Source organism: Acomys minous, assembly GCF_964271855.1.
Source record: "Acomys minous genome assembly, chromosome: 1".
NCBI lineage: Eukaryota > Metazoa > Chordata > Mammalia > Rodentia > Muridae > Acomys > Acomys minous.
The window spans coordinates 6,623,678-6,642,546 of record NC_140483.1 but is presented as its reverse complement, the minus strand read 5'-3'; the positions used below and the strand labels follow the sequence as shown (position 1 = coordinate 6,642,546).

The window sequence follows — 18,869 nt, the reverse complement described above, 5'->3', positions numbered from 1 at the left end:
TGAGATCCGTTTGATAGCTGAGACCCTAGAGGCCTTGATTTTTTCTTTAAATCTTTGTGACTCCTAGCCCTAAGTGCTGGTGCCTCTGTTTCTCGTTTTGTCTATATTTTGTTTGTTCATGTGTTTGCTTCTTTGTGTTTGTGCAACTCTAGGGATCTAAACCATGGCCTCACACACGCCTAGCAATTTTTCCACCACTGAGCCACATCCCCAGCCCAGCCATTTCTTGAATGCCTCTTTTCTTGTTTGGATAATGATGTATTTGTAGCTTTTTCTTCTCATATGCAGGATTTATTACATGGATCTTCCTAATGTTAACAGAAATAAAAGCAGAAAAAGAGGAGATGGGAAAGGCAGGAAGGAAATGACTGAGGAAAGATAATGTGGCTTTAAGGGAAGGACGGATGAGAGTAAAGGGGAAGAGATGGAAAGGGGGGCGAGAAGTGAGAGGGAGGCACTAAGGGAAAGCTGGACATCAAAAGGAGTCAGGGGAAGAGACTATGTGCTTGGCATCTACGGCCGAAAACAGATGTGGCAAGCAGGTGGTTTTGCTTGGGGAAAGTCCACTCCCAGAGCCATGGTTATAAAGTCACACCAGGAGCAGCGTGCCCCAAGTTCCCCGCCCCTTCGACATCTCCCCACGCCTGCCTCCCGCCCCTCACCCTTTGTTTTTATACCTTCTGTCAGTCTCTCTAGCACTTCCCACTCACTGCTCCTTGTTTGGTTTATGTACCCTGGACCCTCAGTGATAGTTACTTTAGACACTGAAACCCTTTCATTCTGACCCTTCAGTGATCAACTAAAGGTTTGTAGGAGGGGGAAAAAATGTGAAAGGAGAAACTATGGTAACATTTCTTGTTGTATAAAGTGGCATTACCTAAATGAGCAAGCCTAACTTCTCAGCAAATATTAAGTTGAGGAATAATATTTTTAATTCAAATACACGTGCATATACATACAAATGGCTGATGCAAGTTTGCATTTTGCACTAAGCACTTTAGTGCGGAATCTCAAGTATCCATCCTCCAGAAATAGTTTTCTTTCTTTCAATTACTTAATGCTAATTGCATGGGAAAGGTGCATCGAGTTCCTGTTCTGCATGAAGGGAACTAGGTAACTGTTAGAGAGCAGGATGTGGCTTCACTCTGTCCATTCTGTAAACAAAGCCCATGATTATAGTGACGGTTCCATGGCAGCTACAGCGAAGGGAAACAGGAAATGGAATGCAGAGAGGCCGCTTCAATGAAAAATACTGTAAATTGAATTTGACAGCGTTTGATGGCATTTGATTATTCTAGCCACAGCCAAACAATGATATAAAGAGTAATATGAAACAGAATGTGTTACTGCCTAGCCGACTCCAACGCAATAAACCTTCCCCCAGTGTGACACAATCACTTCACCATCATAATTGTGGCCTGTTTGATACCTCTGAGTACAGTGGAAGGGCACTGACTGACATAGATACATTTTGTTTTTTATTTAAAGTGAAATGAAAATGGCGCACTGGGGCTCCAGATACAATCGTTATATTCACCCACCTAGGCATGAATCACTCGGCAGTTATTCCGGCTGAAGTTTAAATGTGCTTAGACAACAACAATATCAAATTTTTCTTAGATAGCTGCAGAAAAAAAAAATCAGAAATTTGTAAGGACAGAAATAGCGAGTAGACACACAGTTCTTTTTCATCCAGTGACTACGCAGAGAGGCTACGGCTCCAGCCTGCTGTGCTCCTGAGGAGGTCACACCATATAATCCCTACTCCATCACCCACCTGCTCTCTTCTGTCACCAGAGGAAAGGTGTTCAGCAGAAACCAAAGACAAGGCTTGGCCCATGCAGATATGTTCATCAAATTATGGGAAGCAAACATGCCCATTTCATTTGCAAATGCTTGTGGCAATTCTGACTGATATCCCAAATTACTTTCCCCCTCTGTAACTCTCTTCCCTTGCTTTAATATTGCTTCTACATATCATACCGTTAAAAATTAAAAGTGCCTGCCCTAATGAGGAAGTAAGATGTGATCCGCCCCCCCCCAAAAAAATAGGCCATGTGCCACTTACTTTTCTCATCGCTAGCACAAAATAATACCCAGCAGAAGCAACGCTGGGAGAAGGGAGTCATTTCAGCTCATGTTTCCATGGCATTGTTCAAGGTGGACAGAGTGGCCTCTAGTCACAGCAGTGGGGACATGAGGTGGCTTGTGAGTGTCTCAGCAGATCAGGATGCAGAGAGCTCAGGCAAGAAGCAGAAGCAGAAGCAGAAGCCACTCCTCACTTTCATCCCTTCCTAAGCCAGACCTCTGCCAGTGTGCCCCATATACCAAAGGTTCCACAGCCTCTCAAACCAGCGCCACCAACTGGAGACCAAGTGTTCAAATGTGAGAGGCACATTCCACATGTAGATCATTACAACTGACTAGAGACAGACTCTGGTGTAGATGGTGCAGCTTGAATGTCCGGTTACCAAGGCTGCTCTGTTGACTACTTGGAAGTTTTCTGTAAAGATTTTCATAAGCAACAAGGAAGTTTAGATTAGTGTTTTGTAGCTTATTTCTTGTCAAGGTATAGGCAAGGCCAGCTGGGATGACAGGTTGAGTTATGTAAAAATTCTTCAGTCTGGCCACTTCATCAGCTCAGTGGCCTAATACATGGTAAAATTCTCACCACTTCTATCTATAAAATCCAAAGATGCTTTCTTAGGAACTGACAGAACACTTAGTCAAATTACCTCCTCCCACTAGGAGCTTCCATGTAAAAGGGCTTATAGTCTCATGAACTTTCCCTTTTAAATGAATAATAATATTTGAATTATCTATATGTATTAGAAGTCAAAAAGGCATACAAAGACACTTTAACACCATGAAAAAGGAAAAAAAAAAAGATGAAACTTCCTCTGGGTATTGAGAAAGACTTTAGATGGGTGTTTCCAAGCAGGAAACTGAAATGATTCTATAAAATGGATAAATGGGCTGACTGAGTTAACTAAGGAAAGGTGACCACTAAGTCAAAGGCAGATAAATGTTGATGAAATCTAATTTATGTTGTGTGAAAAGGTAAATACAGACATGGGCAGTGAGGGAGAGTCCGTAACACCAGGGGAGGTGTGGCAGCAGGAAGCCAAAGCAAGAGGCTGAGAGAGCAACATCTTTAACTGCAAAGGGAAGCAAAGAACTGGAAGTTGGGGAGACTGTGAACCCTCAAAGCCCGCCCCAGTGTCACGCACATCCTTCTGCAAGGCTATGCCCGCCCAAGGCGCCCACCCCAGTGTCACGCACATCCTTCTGCAAGGCTATGCCCTCCCAAGGCTCCATAACCTTCCCAAACAACACTGCCAGCTGCAGATGCCAAGTGCTCACATATCTGAACCTATAGGGGACATGTTTGGTTTTTTTTTTCATTCAAACAACCCTAAGAGAGTAACTATTTTTAGAATATTCACAGAGTATTTCCTGATGTCAATGTTATTAAGATAAGTTCTTCCAAAATAAAAACCTTGGTCACTATTAAAATTTTAAAAGAAACCTGCTTGGTGGGGAAGAGTATTTAAGCAGAGCAGTAGGGAAGGTTGCAGAACTCATTGTATCTTCTTCATAACCTAGCTAAGACCTTCATCATCACTGTGAGGACATGTAAACAACAATCATTTAATACACTAACTTTGATGTGTTGTTGTTCTTTTATATGAAAGAAATTATATGTCTCATACTTCTCTACTGGAGGTTTATAATCTTTATGCAATAAATAATTTTGTGATCATGTTAAAAATAACACATTGGTTATGTCTTCCAACTCTTTTGTGGCTGTTCTTATTTCTAAAAACTGAATTAATTTTGTGAGCAGTAGTAAGAAAAGAATTCCAGCTCTTCTTTAGAAAAGAGTTTCTCCACAGTATTTCATAAATTACCAATTTGATATGCCACCTATTCAAAATTTATTATCTAGTCTGTTTTAGAAACATAAACATATATATGCACACACACATCTATATGTATGTATGTATACACATGCACACATGCATACATACTGTGGTAGATGAAACTTAACTAACCTGGCAGTGGAGGCAGTTTGTGTGCCAGTAGATTAAGAAAATTTCCCAACACTAATGCCAAAGTTGAAGTATTTGCCGTGTTTAGTTAGGACCTAAATTCCTTGTGGAACACGCTTAGATCATCTGGGTGTTTGACTTTGTATGGAAATTTTTAACATGCCAAGCTGACCAATTTAGGTGTTTGTGGGTTTTGTATTGTTGTTTCATTGTAGTGTGTGTGTGTGTGTGTGTGTGTGTGTGTGTGTGTGTGTGTGTGTTTAATATTGAACCGAGTGGAATATAAAGAAACACTATGATCCTGGAAGGAACATGGGGTCTGTGACCGAAGGATGTCTTGCCACTTCCTGATGTTGATGGGGCGGTTCCTTGGTGAATCACCATAAAGTTATGCAGAGTTGGGTTCATGCATATAAAGGAGGTTTAGCCTCTCCCAGTTTTATAAGAAACAGTTAGATGATGTGTGTGATGTACTGTTAAATACACAGCAGCAAATTAGGAAGACAGAACTGGAAGTTGTGGATATTTGTTAAAGAACAAATTACTATTCTTGGTGGCAGAAGAAGTAGATTCTGTAATAGTGTACCTACTATGTCTGTTTTCCATTTAAAAAGTTGAATTTTTCATTAGATTTATAGGCAGAGGAAAATGTCTAGATTATTAGACACCAAAATAGTGACAATAGCACTTATCTCCAGTGACACGGGACAGTCTTTTAAATCCTCCTTGTTCATCTATTATCATCTCATTTTTACAGTCAGATTGTTATACAGTAAAGGCACAGGCACAATAGTAATGTTACTGAACCCAGATGCAGTCTCCCATCACTCCCTTTACAACTTCCTGTCCCCTGTTCCTGTAGGCATCATCACTTTCTGTGGTAATCAAGGTGCAATTAGAAAAGAAAAAAGAAAAGGAGCCCAGTTACTTTAAAGGAGGAATTTTATGTAAATAGCCATGCAGAATAAATGTGTTAATTAGGTAACTGAAAGGATAAGAAGAAAACTCCAAGATAAGAGGAAAGTGGCAGCTGCACAAAAGAAGGTGGCATCCTAAGGGCTGAAAGAAGAAAGGGAGCGGACAGAATTATCAAAACAGAGAGATCCAGAGGTAAAACTCTGAACGACTGGGTACCAGAATTACCACGAGCGAGTTTCTGCCATTGGCTTTCTGGGGCGGAAACAGTAAATTTAGCTATTTTCTCACGTTAGACTAACTTTACCATGGACACATTTCCTCTTCCCAAGTGGCAAGATGCTCACAGTAATATCTACTAAAGGAAACAGAGAAGAAGAGAGTTGGCTCCATTTTCCTTCTGATGTCCTGGTCATCCTCTGGCACCGCTGTTAACAAAGCCCAGCATCAAGTTCCTTGATAAAGCAGAAATGGAGATCTCAGTGTCCAGGCTATGAAATAAATATAGTCAAAATATTTAAAGAAAGATGTTTTATACACAAAGTGAGAACAAATGGCTGTGAAAAATCTATGCTTCCCAGATTCATATTAATCTTCATTCTCCTCATAGTTTTGGGCAGCATTAAATCACCTGGGCTTGAGAAAGAATTGCCCAAATAAGGTCTAAGTAATGAATGGCCGGTGTGGCTGTCCAGAGAGAGCTGAACACGTCATCTATAAATATGTGTCATTCTAGAGGAGCAGGGGCCACGTCCCCATGAACTGTTGACACCCAATAATCAGGAAAAAGAATGTGTTTTCCTCAACCTCTTTTCTGGGTGTGTTCATATACAAGGAGAGCTTAACTTATTTAATACCAGACATGGGGTGCAACATACTCTCCTATAATATTAATTTATTAAGTAATTGACAGTAAGAAATACTTCAGCAGGCTGCATCCTTTCACTGTTCTGGTGAAAAAACTTGAAGTTGCCATCATATTGCATCTCTGAAACTGCAAATCCTTAAAATTCCCCTTCGGGCACCTTTTTTTTTTAATGTCAGTTTTATGAAAACCATTGCTACATCTCAATTTGGGAATTCATGAGATGTTTAATAAAAATTAATTGAATTGTCATAGCAAGTCTGAAGTAAGACAAAATAGAAAGATGTAGTTTCCCCGTAGACTTTCGATAGGTTTGCTTACACTATCACATCCCTAGCAGATAAGGTTTTAGAATGCTGACCGGAGTCCTTGGCTGCAAGCCCTCAGTTCTCATTAGAGCTGATGCCTCTCCATCATCCACCCAATACCTGAGATGCGCAGCAAGCACAAGAGCCAAATTTGGCATACCTCCACAGAGTGCAGAATCTAGCCCATGAGTGGCAGCAGATCATAATGAAACTGCAGGTCAGGTGAACCTAGGATGCCTGTGCAGCTCATCAGTGCTCACCCTGAAGCACAGTGATGGGTCAGACGCAGGGACATCAGAGTCCCAGCATCAGACAGTGATGCATCAGACAGAGGGACATCAGAGTCCCAGCACCAGAGGTTTCCCTGTCCTGCTTCTGCTTCCTGAAAGGTGCTGTCGTTTGCTTTGTCTTAATCAGCCTCTGAGTTGTGATGGGGCCGGTTAATCTGATATGGCAGCTTGTGTGTTCCCTAGCGTCTGAAGAGGGTGTTAATTAAAGACTTCTAACAGCCTGGAAAATACTGATTTATTCAACCCTCTCTTCTCCACTGGAAGAGGAGACCTACTTTTCATTGCTTCCTTCCTCAGCCTACCTCCCCACCTCAGTAAAATACAAGACTGAAAAAACGTGAGGCTGACAGGTAGAAAAAAAATCACGAAATTCTATACCTTTTAGCTACTCATTCAAAAAGTAAATGCTTGAGCCTTACATGGACTTGGACCCTGGGAATATGGAGACACAAAAGACACAGTCCCCTCCTGTCTGGTGTGTGCCGTAGTGTTACACTTGGATGAGTAAATATCTGTCCCCAACTCAATCTCAGCTATTTAAGGACGTCTTAACTGACAGTCCTATTCCTCTTGCCTCGGTGTTTAATGCTTTATATATTCAATACCAAAAGAAAATGCACAGATCTGAGTTTGATAGCAACAAAATCTCAACCTTAAGGTGACTGAGTAATCTTATTCTCTGGCAGTTAAAAGAGTATTTTGAGGATATTCTGGACTGTGATCGACTTTAGGAGACAGCAAAAAGGATGTTGCCCTTTGTCCTGTGCCCTTTAAAATTCTCTAGCTCAGGTTCCTGGTCCTGTACTTACTGTGTACTTTTCATTTGCGTACAGGTCTGGTACATGTGCTCAACTCTGCTATTTGGGTACAGTAGGCTCATCTCTGTATCCTGAGTCAACAGTGGTTTTTATCCATGGTTCTTGATGTTATGAGAATAGTAATGAGAATGAGAATGTTTCATGTTTTGGGAGGGGGGTATGGGTTAATTAAGAGAAAGTGTAAATGGAGAGAAAATAAGAGGCACTTAAGAAATACATAGAAATGCTATCCAACCACCCCGCAAGATACATCATTCTAGGTAAGACTCAGGAAGAACCGTGGGTTCTCTGGCCAGTGTCTGTCCCACAGAGGACCAGCCCAGGTGTTTGCGCATAATGAGCCCTAGACTCCCACAGCAAAGGGTCAGCATCACTGTGCTTTGCAGTCAGTCGCCGAAGTCACATCAGTTGTCAGTCTATTAGCCAAAAGGGAGTCGTATGGAACCTAATGCAATCCACCCATCCCAGGCTTAGGATTCCCAAAACACCTGCCATTTGGTATCCGATTCTGTGGTCCTGTGTCCAAGGGCAGAACCTAAGTCAGACTGCTTGTGCACACAGCCACGGTTTACTCCTCATTTGGAGGGACAGAAAGTATAAACAGTTCTCTGTGCACTAGAGAAGGCACAAATGCATTCTAACATGGGGTTGATTACTCTTTACTGGGCTGTGTCCGCCCCACCCCACCCCACCCCTCATGCTCATGTGGTCTTCCCAGCTCAGTTAACCGGATCCAGACATCCCTCACAGGCATGCGCAGAGCCTTGTCTCCCAGGTAACTCCAGGTGTTATCTCCTTGACGGTATCGACACAGACATAGAAAACACAGAGAAACATTTGCTGAAGCAGAACACATGCTTCGGTATGTTATAATTCTTAAGGAGTATACTCGGTCCCTCGCATTGCATGCATTTTTTCAAGAAAATATGACTCCTGGCTACTTTCTCATTAGTCTGACAAAATGCCTGAAAAAAAGCAAGGAAAGAAGAGTCTGTTTGGGTTCACAGTGGAGGGTGTAGTCCCTCACGCAGGGCAAGACATGGCAGCAGGAGAGTCATATTGCATCCACAGGCAGGAAATAGAGACCGATGGATGCTTGCGAAAGCTGAAAGCTCAGTTTGTTTTTGCCTTTTTATTCAGTCCAAGAGCCTAGCCGGTGAGATAATTCCACCACAGGGTGGGTCTACCCAGCTCAGTTAACCCAATCTAGACATCTCCTCACAGACATGCCCAGAGATTTGTCTCCTGGTGGTTGTAGACCTTGTCACATATACAATATTAACCATCGTGGTAATGTGTGGGTGGTGTGTGTGTGTGTGTGTGTGTGTGTGTATCTTGCATTTATGTGTTTCTGGTGGTCTTTGTGGACATTTCAATAACTGCATTGAGAAAATGGACCTCTAGCATATTCCTGATAAAGAACAATTACCAGGAAGAAGAGGAGGAGGAAGCCTAAGCACTAGCCTCTTCCTCCTCCGTCTGTAAAGCTGTCTGAAGCATCTGGGTGTCACACAGCTCACTGTGTTCTCTTGCAGGCGCCCTGCTGACACCGGGGAAGAGTCTCTCCTCTTTGTCTGGTCGGAAGGAGCCCTTGAGTTCACCGATGATGCGGACACCCTGAGGCCTTTTACACTGTATGAGTACAGAGTCAGAGCCGGGAACTCCAAGGGTGCAGTAGACAGCCTGTGGTCAGCGGCACAGACCCTGGAGGCCCCTCCTCAAGACCTCCCAGCTCCATGGGCTCAAGTCACCAGTGCGCATTCAGTCCTGCTAAACTGGACAGAGCCAGAGGCCCCTAATGGCATCATCTCCCAGTATCATGTGATCTACCAAGAAAGACAAGAAGAAGGAGCACCTAGCAGCTCCACCGTGCATGCTTTCACAGTGCCGGTAAGAGTATACAATAAGTAACGGGCCTCAGATTACCTGGTTAACGGGTTAAAATTCATTTCCTTATCTGCTTGTCATTTCTCACTTAGGGCATGAATATATGGATTTTTCATATTTAAAAAACAGCAATATGGTTCTGGGGATAAGATAATAAATTGAATATGAGGAGTATTTGGGGACCAGTTGGCCAACCAGAACTGATTTGTATTACTGCAAGCAAATAAATGAATCTCTATGCCTGATTTCCACTTTCTAGACCCGCTAAGTGGGAATAATTCAGAATGTCCCTCAGTATTGCATAAAGTGATGTCAAGATAAGAACATGTAATTTTCTAGTTTGCCAAAGAAGTAATCTTACACATACATGTATGTTTACATGCATACAGAGAGGAAGGCAATATATATGCCAGAAAGGACACGTGTTCTAACAGGGTATTGATTATTCTTTTCTGAGCTAATTCTCCCTGATGCATAAAATAATTTCATTAGTTCACCTAATATTCCTTAAGAGTTTCTTTATGCCCCACATATACTCATATTTTATGATAGATGCAGAAACATGATGGTGTTTGCCTCAAAAAAATTGTACATAATATTGTAGACATGAGAATTATATGCAAAAACATTTTAAGAAAACTTGTAGTGCCCATTGCACTAGATTTAGATCCCAAACCCCACATGGCACTTGCCAATCATGAGTCACAGTGCAACAACGGGTATTGTATAGAAAAACACTGCTCAGGAGACAGCCCGGGAGTTACCTGGAAGCACTCAGGCTGGAGGCCCTGTATGGAGAAGATGAAACATTAGAGTTTTAGGAAGGAAACATTCATGGTTTTTAAAAAAAATAGGCCAAGACATCATTAGCTATGAATGACCCTTACGAATAAGGAGGTGAGCGGGCAGCATGGAGTATTTCCTTAAAAACTAAAGCTGTCTGCCTGTGCTTTAAACCTATGGAAGCCCCATGCGAAGGTTAAGGAGTTCGTGCCTGTCAGGATGGATGAATAGCCCCAGGTGAGTGTGTTGTGGTGTGGTCTTTGTAAGTGAATGGTGAAGTGTGTGACATTTTAACGTGGCCCTTGTGTCTATTTTTCTCGTGTGACTCAGCATGAAAGAAAAGGCATTTGTGCAAAGGTCCTCGTCTTATTTCAGGATTGATATTTTCTTCTCTTGTTTGACATTCTTCTTCTATCAGCATTTTTCCCATTGCATTTCTAGATCCTTCTTTATAAGCATTAGTAGCCACTGTCTCGTGTGGAAATGATGCTTTAGCTGATAATTCAATGTGCAGGGGAACCTGTTATTTTATAAACTGTATCCTTAGACCTTATACTCTAATCTTTCACCCATAAAGTAATTTTGGTTAAAATACTGAAACACTATGATAAATATATTTTCATCAAAAGCACTAGTGACCATGACCAAGCCCTTGTTCTTCCCAAGTATATCCCTCAAGAGCATCCGGCTAGCCGTATGTTCTTCCCAGATCTAATGGGATTCCTTTGGGAGAATACCTTGCTTGTCTGGTTTTATATAAAACAATTTGAGTATCTAATGAACACAAGATCTCTGTCCTTTATTGGCTTTGTTGGGTCCTATTTATACCATTCTAACATGTTCCTGAAAGAGAAGCAAACCTGTAGCCTCAGGCTGGAAGCTAAACCAAGCTCCTTAGCATGGAGCTTCTTATCATGGCCCTCAACATCTCCGTTCTGACAGACACATCATGAAGCATTTTTCCTATTTTCCTAAAACCTATTATTCTGTATGCTGTTGGGGAGACTAGTCAGAATAACCAAGGCATTATAACATCCCTGCACCTTATTTTCAACTCCGTGCATTCATCCCAAGTGACCTTCCAACATTCTGGATCATTGGCTCTGAGAGTAGGGCTCCAAGAGATTTGGTTGGGTTCATCCAGACAGCTCTGTCTGAATTGTCTAAGCAATCAAGGCCATCTTCCATAAAGCCAGGACTCAGGTTACCAGGGCAAATCCCCAGGGCATAGTCACTGTGACAGGGATTGATACTTTGAATGAGATCATGAGAAAAACAGACAGCAGTCTATGAATCTCATCTGCTCCTATGTTCCCAATGTAGAGCCCATGTTTACCCATTTAAAAAAAATCTAAAAGAAGAAAATTTATTATATACCAAATGTTCTCTCCTACCCCCTACAGAGAGTAGCATTCCTTTATTGTCACTGTCCTAGTTTGTTTTCTGTTGCTGTGATAAACACTGTGACCAAAGACCACTGTGGAAGAAAGGGCTTAGTTGGTTTACACATCCCAATCAGAGTCCATAATGAAGAGAAGTCAGCGCAGAAACTCAAAGTAGGAACTTGGAGTCAAGGGTTGAAGTAGATACCATGGATGGGTGCTTCCTCCCAGCTTGCTCTCCATGGCTCCCTCAGTCTGATTTCTTTTACAACCCAAGACCAGTGTGCTACTCAGGAGTGGCACCTGCCATTATGACTGGAAGAAAATGGCCAACTGATAAACCTACAGGGCATTCTGATGGAGGTCAGTTGAAGGACGCTTTTCTCAGATGACCCTGCCTTGTGTCAAGTTGACAAAAAACAAAAACCAAAAGACCCTCACCATCATACCACTCAAGTATTTAAGCCTTTTTTTCCCTGAACAACCATGACTTCCCTATATTGCTGCAAAAATCTGTAGGGTCGATCACATTTAATCACATTGGATAGTCATTGAGAACTGCGCTCTTCCTCAGTACTCAATGCTGGGGCCTACCATGAGATTAAGCCAAGCAGGCATTGGGTGGGAAAGTAGGTGACCAAATGTGAGACATAAGTTATTGTTGCGCACTGAGGTTTCTAAGCCCCTCACTACTGGGTGTCTCAATCTGTGGACATAGAGGACGCCCAGTAGTGATACCTTTTAGACCTTGCTTCAATATTCCTCCTGGATTTACTTACTCTCTGGCTAAAATTTTTCCCAGCAAAGAAGTGATGTTTACTATAAATGAGGTACTGAGTGCAAACACATAGTTTCAGATAAACAAATCAACCCAGACTTATGAAAGACATTCCAAATATTACTTGTTTGGTCCCTTGATTGTTATAAGCCCACATATACTCAAGAGACCACCAAACTAACACCACCCATGGTACAAACCCATCCCTAGCTTGCCCAGGTGCCCCCAGAGTTGTTTAGAAACAGGTGGAGGTTGCTGGGAGAGCCACATGAAGCAGGTGCAATGGAGCCATGAACCCTGCTGGAGGTGGCAGTGGATGGAGAACAGGCAGCAGGGACCCACCATGGGGTGAAGAGTAGCTATCTTGGCAAGAGCAGCGGCAGCAGCAGAGGCAGCAGGAGAGGAGAAATGGGTAGTGTGTGGCTTTTAATGCATCACTAGTTTCTCTCCTGACATCATGAAAAGCCATCTCTCTCTGAGTCTAAGTAGGTCTTCCTGAAATGAAAAGACCAAACTTCTTAGGGCGTCTTCAGATCTTTGTAGCCTTCATTACTGAAAACAGGCTGCGGTTACAAGTCCTTAAACCTACTTCCCCCATTAGCTCTGTGATGGATGGTGTAATGTCAGGAGAGAGGCTGAATTTAGCCTCTCTTGGCACGCAAGAGTTCCATGGTGCTACTTGCAGGAACACTCCTGGCGAGGCTGGCAAAGCTGCTACCACCGCTCAGGTCTGTTTGCTTTTGCTTACTGGCACCTGCCATCACATTGGCACCTGCCATCACACGGCAGAAGAACTTGGGATTTAAAGGCAAAGGTGTTTTACCTGGTAGTCAGTGCTCCAAGCACTAGGCTCCCGCTTGCCGTACAATTTTAAAACACCAAGCCCATAGCATACCCAATACCCTGAAAGATAGATAGTTTCCTGCTCCGTGTGTAGAACCAGGCATAAGGAGCTGATGGGCCGAGCAAATGATCTGGGTCACTAAGAGTTGGCTTCTCATCTCAGCATAGAATCCAGAATTACAGCACTAGTTTCTACATTCTGATTGCCAAACTCCCTTTCCCAATGTCAAGGAGGAGGCATTTAAATTTTCCTCATGTGCTTGGCCCAGATCTCTTTACCATTAAATAGATTTGTAGCCAAAACACATTATGAGATACTTCATAATTGCCCTATTATGGAAGGTTTGTGAGTAAATTGATGAACTCATTCTAATCCCATTTTCGTTTTGGCTTATTATAATGTAAAATATTATTACTTTTTTACATATGATCTTAAATTAGTTGTAGCTGTGACGGTGTGGTGTTTCTCAGCCTTTCTTCTGCAGACCCAGTTATAAGGTGGCAGGAGAGATCTGTAAGATGTTATGTTCTAGAAGGATCACTTTCTAGTGTGATAAACAATGGTGGGGAAAGCACTTGGCAGTTCCAGCAAGACTCCCTTGCTTCTCTGTCCTCAGAGAGATTTTTTCACATTTTGTAACATAACAATGTCATTCTTTCTATAGAGGAAAGATGGGCTAGCACCACAGAACAGTGAGTGCTTATTATAAGGACGTGTTTGACTTGATGTCACCTTTTTATTCACTGCCTTTGTATGACCTCCCTTCAAGTACTCTGAAGAAAAAAAAAGTAATTTTGCTTCTTGTACTTTGTTCTGTTTGGCTCCGCTAAGACTCCCTTTTCAATAATGCCCAAGGTGGGTCCCAGAGTTTGTGCCTTGGTTGCTCTTCACTGACAAGCACCAACTATAAATCTAAGTGCACCGGCTTGTATTTAGATGTCTACAATGAAGAGGAGACGTCATGGTCACATCCCTCTTCCTTCTTTTGTTTTCTGTTCTTTCAACTTCTCAGAATCATGGGAAAAGGGCAAAAAGGAGAAGAAAACAGAGGGAGGTTGGGAGAAAGGGGATGAGGGAAGGAAAGGAAGAAGATAGGAAGGAGCGGGGATGGGGGAAATGAATTCTGTAAGGATGAGCAAGCCTTGCTAACAGTAATTTTCTGATACATCCCCCATTGCTAGTGCAGTGCAGGTGCCTCATGGCCTAGAGAGTTCCTATGACCCATACTCCCCTGATGGAGGCAGGCCTGGTGATAGGGCGGGTTGGCTGTTGTCATCGTTGTTGCTGCATTCCTTTCTGTTGCTGCCCTAGCAGTCAAACCCACAGCTTCTCTTCTGCCCCCACCTCCACCCCCAGCCAACTTCCCGGCCTGTCATGTTGATATTACTTCCTTAGCATCTGTGAGCCTACAAGAACACTTGTCCTACCAAGTGATGAAAGTATACATCATCCGTGGTGATCTTCCCTATTAATGTCTGTTACCAACTATGAGGTGAGACCAAGTCACACCTCAACTTCAGCGCTCACTGGATAAGAAGCATTTGTCAGCATCTGTGCAGGCTCATCCCCATCAGATGCTGGAATTGCAGGAAGAACCTCAAAGATCCTTCTCATCTTTGCGACTAGATCCAAAATACCCCAAGAGTTGCTTTCACAGAGGAAAGCTGCATGCCAAGGGTAAGCTGCCCACCACTCCTTTCTTGTCATTCTCAGTTCCTCCCAGTGGCTCTCTGAAGCATTTATTCCTCATATGCCTTCACAGAGTTGGGGTGGGGGAATCACCAATGATCTCACTCATCAGCTGAATTCCCCCTTTTGGTTGGCTTTTCATGAGCCCAGACATGCTTTCCATTAAAATATATATCTATGTATTTTGTGTATACGTATGTGCGTGCCATAGTGTGTATATGGAAGTCAGGGGACAGCTTGCCAGAGTTGGTTCTCTCCTCCATCATGGGGGCTAAAGATCTAGCTCAGGTTGCTCAGCTCGGAGGCAGACACCCTTGCCTGCTAACTTGTTTCACCAGCCCAAGCGTAGACATTCTTTTATGTAGCTTACCTTACATAGACCTTCAGGGGAAGATGAGGCACGAAGACCAAAGGCTGATTCTTCAGGATTTGTAGTTCCAGTAGATTTCCCTGCCACTTCTTTCACTTGCTTTGTAGCCCAGGCTAGCCTAGGACATATGCTCCTTCATCCTCAGTCTTTACAGTCCTAGCATTTATAGGCAATTATTACCATGGCCAGATCTTTATTTTTGTTTTATTTGCTTTGTTTTGGGGTGGGGTTTTTTTTGAGGGTTTTTTTGTTTTGTTTTGTTTTGACACAGAGTTTCTCTGTGTAGCCTTGACTATTCTGGACTCACTTTGTAGACGAGGCAGGCCTCAAGCTCACAGAGATCTGCCTGCCTCTGCCTCCTTGGATGCTGGGATTACAGGTGTGTGCCACCATGCCCAGCTCACAAGCAGCTCTTATCATTTGATTTTCTAAGCCATGATTCCCCACAGCAGATATATTCCACACCCATTACATAACTCAATTGCCACCCCATGGGCTGTGCAAGCTAGGCTATCCTGAGGCTTCCCTATCCTTGCTGCCATATCTGACCCTCCCCTAAACCCTCTTGAGTCAACCTCCAAACTGTGTGCTGATTTCTTCTTGAAGACTAAACTGCAGTGCATCTCACAGGGTTATTGCATTAGCTAACCCATTACAGCACTTGACATGCAAAATACTGTGAATGACGATATAGCAAAGGGAACCTTTAGAAGTCCTGTGTTTTGCAAGGATGAAATAAATTGGCAATGCAGATAAAGTCATGGCTTATCTAGAACAGCTAAGCTAATTGGCCATAAGTATAAAACCTTGTCTGATATGTGGTCCCACCTTGCCAAAGAATTCTTGTCTTACAAATTCTAGATAATTCCCTAAGTACCAGATTTGCTTCAGTCTCTTCTGTAGATTGCTAAGGAAGAATTTGTTCTCTGCATCTCCCTGAAGTGTGTTTGTCTTCCCTGGCAGAGTCTCATCTTAAGCCTGCCCCAAAGGGTCTACACCTCAGGTGACTCTGTTCATCTGCCATGTTGTGACTCTTTAAGGGCTCTGTCCTGCCTTTATGTCCTATCCCATATTAACAGGATTTAGCCCCCACCACACACACACACACACACACACACACACACACACACACACACACACTCCTCAAATCACACAAAGTGGCATCACCATTGCAATATAGGAGGATCTTGGTGCATGGAGGACAGTTGGTAGGGGCACTCAGACTCCAAGTATGATGCTTCTTTATGGCTTTTAACTCAATTACAAAGAAACTTCACTCCAACACCCCAGAAGCCCAAATAAGCCTTGTCTACAACACTGGAGAAAGTAAAATGAACACACTGATGGGCCCATGCTATAAATTCAGAATATATGCCAGTTAGCAGAGACAGCAAGCTGTAAATGACAGTGAAGGGCAGAAGTTAATTGAACTACTCTGCTCTTGTCACCAGTGGAAAGTGGCCACTACCTGAGACAAGATGGCTGCCCCTGAAAAACCCCATTACAGCTCCACAGTCACCTCGTTGGCTCTGCAAGGGCTGATGGGTGACGGGTATCATACACAGATGACCAATTCTTTATGGTTCACAGCCGATCAAAGCGAAAGTCAGCAGCTGTTCAGGACAAGTGACCACTGTAACGGCTGTAATATAACCCACTAAATAGAGAGGGAATTGCAGTGGAGCAAGAGGTTAGCCGTGATTATCGGCAGGTGAGTGCTTTATTGAAGTTGAAAGACCATTAACATTGATAGAGTAATTATTTCAACTTGAAAGTAATTACCTTGATGGGTGATAACTTCTCTAGTGTTCCCGGATTTGATTGGGCCAAACAATTGTGAGCTCCTGAAGCCTAGAAAAATATTACAACAATCCTGTGATTTCTAAATTACTGGAACCATTGCTGGGATATTCTAATCATGCCGAACAGTGAAAAGGTTTCGCCTTACACAAGCTGCTGACCTCTCACAGAGAGGAGAGACATTTCTTTTTAATCCAAACGCAATGACCCACACCCACCACCTGTGAATGGTATGTGATGTCTTTGCAAATGCATCTTTTTTAGCTCCTCATCATTGTATCAAAGGTGAAATATCTTGGGGACTTTTTTTTTCCATTGTTAACTTGGCCATGACAAAGCAGAAGTTGGGAGAAGAGCAGAGGAAATATTTTTCTGCCTGTGTCTTACAGGGTTTAAGTTTGTGTAAATTAATTACTCTGATAATGATACTGCACTGATTGAAAATTCTAGAAGCCAGGAAAAGTGGATCAGAGATTCCAGATATTGTTATGGAATTTACCTCTTTCATTAGCTTTCTGGCTTGGCAATATTGAAGCCTGCTATGAATTTGCTCTGACTGAAGTGTTTTGTATTTATGTACACCAGACATCAACAAACAAAATGAAAGTTGAAAATCTGGACAATGGCTTCTTTGAAATCTCATGAATACATGAAAATTACATGCTATTTGCAATTGAAGACTGAAACACATCAGATCTAATTTGATGATCATGACTAAGAAATATTGTGAGGATCACCAATTAATTAGCTATTTGTGGCATTTCTTCTGAGACTCTGTGCATAGACACTATAATGGTTACAAAGGGAAAGCGATTATCTCTCTGGACTGCCTGGCATAGCTGGAGAGGAATAAAAGGCAAATAACATTATAATAAACAACACTTGCCCATTCCTAGGCACTGAGTGTGATCACAAATGCCTAAAAGAACTAAGGAGGGCCTTACCTCATCACAGCCTGAGTGCAGCATCCGCCAACACACATGCCCATCCTACACTACACGCCCATCCTACACGCCCATCCTACACACTCATCCTACACACCCATCCTACACGCCCATCCTACACGCCCATCCTACACGCCCATCCTACACGCCCATCCTACACGCCCATCCTACACACCCATCCTACACACCCATCCTACATGCCCATCCTACACGCCCATCCTACACGCCCATCCTACACGCCCATCCTACACACCCATCCTACACACCCATCCTGCACGCCCATCCTACACACCCATCCTACACGCCCATCCTACACGCCCATCCTACACGCCCATCCTACACACCCATCCTACACACCCATCCTACACGCCCATCCTACACACCCATCCTACACGCCCATCCTACACGCCCATCCTACACACCCATCCTACACGCCCATCCTACACACCCATCCTACACACCCATCCTACACGCCCATCCTACACGCCCATCCTACACACCCATCCTACACACCCATCCTACACACTCATCCTACACACTCATCCTACACACTCATCCTACACGCCCACAAGTACACGAGCATCATGACTCCAAGTCCCACTCTCATCAAAGATGGATGGGCCTCACCTTTCAAGTCGTCAGTGATCCCTGAGGCCTATCTGTCACCTTGGCAGGATTTGGCCAGATGAGCTGACTATCTTTTGGCTGTACTTCCCAGGATTTTCTTCTAATTAGTATCTCAGGCTCTCCCATTCATGGAACAGGTTTCCACTTGTTGTCTAAGAACCATGAAGCAGCTGATTGGTGCTCTCTGTCTCCCTAACTTATGTGAGTTCTTTTCCCTAAACAGAGTCACTGGGGGTCCTTTGAAAACAGTGACCCCCACTGAGTCCAGAGAGTTCTGAGAACTGGCTTGAATCTGGAAAAAGACAGATGGGTCAGAAGGAAAGCATCCCATTTGGGGAAGTGGTAGGGTTTATAGATTAAGCCAGTAAACCAACCAGAGTAAAGCAATCTAATGACATAATATCACATCTATACCAATGTGCACAGCCAGGCTACAGACTGTGTTGAAGTCCCACAGGTGCTCTGAATTTAAAATAAGTATAATAACTCATTTTTAAACATTTTATATGATACTTAG

General features: G+C 43.1%; 1 protein-coding gene across 1 annotated transcript in view; it reads left to right on the top strand.

Moving 5' to 3' along the window:
- Positions 1-18,869, top strand: part of USH2A (usherin) — a 683,333-nt gene that overhangs the window by 586,455 nt on the left and 78,009 nt on the right. Inside the window, exon 61 of the mRNA XM_084773188.1 lies at positions 8,784-9,138. Within this exon, the coding sequence (XP_084629314.1) occupies positions 8,784-9,138 (355 nt within the window). The remainder of the gene's footprint in view (positions 1-8,783; positions 9,139-18,869) is intronic.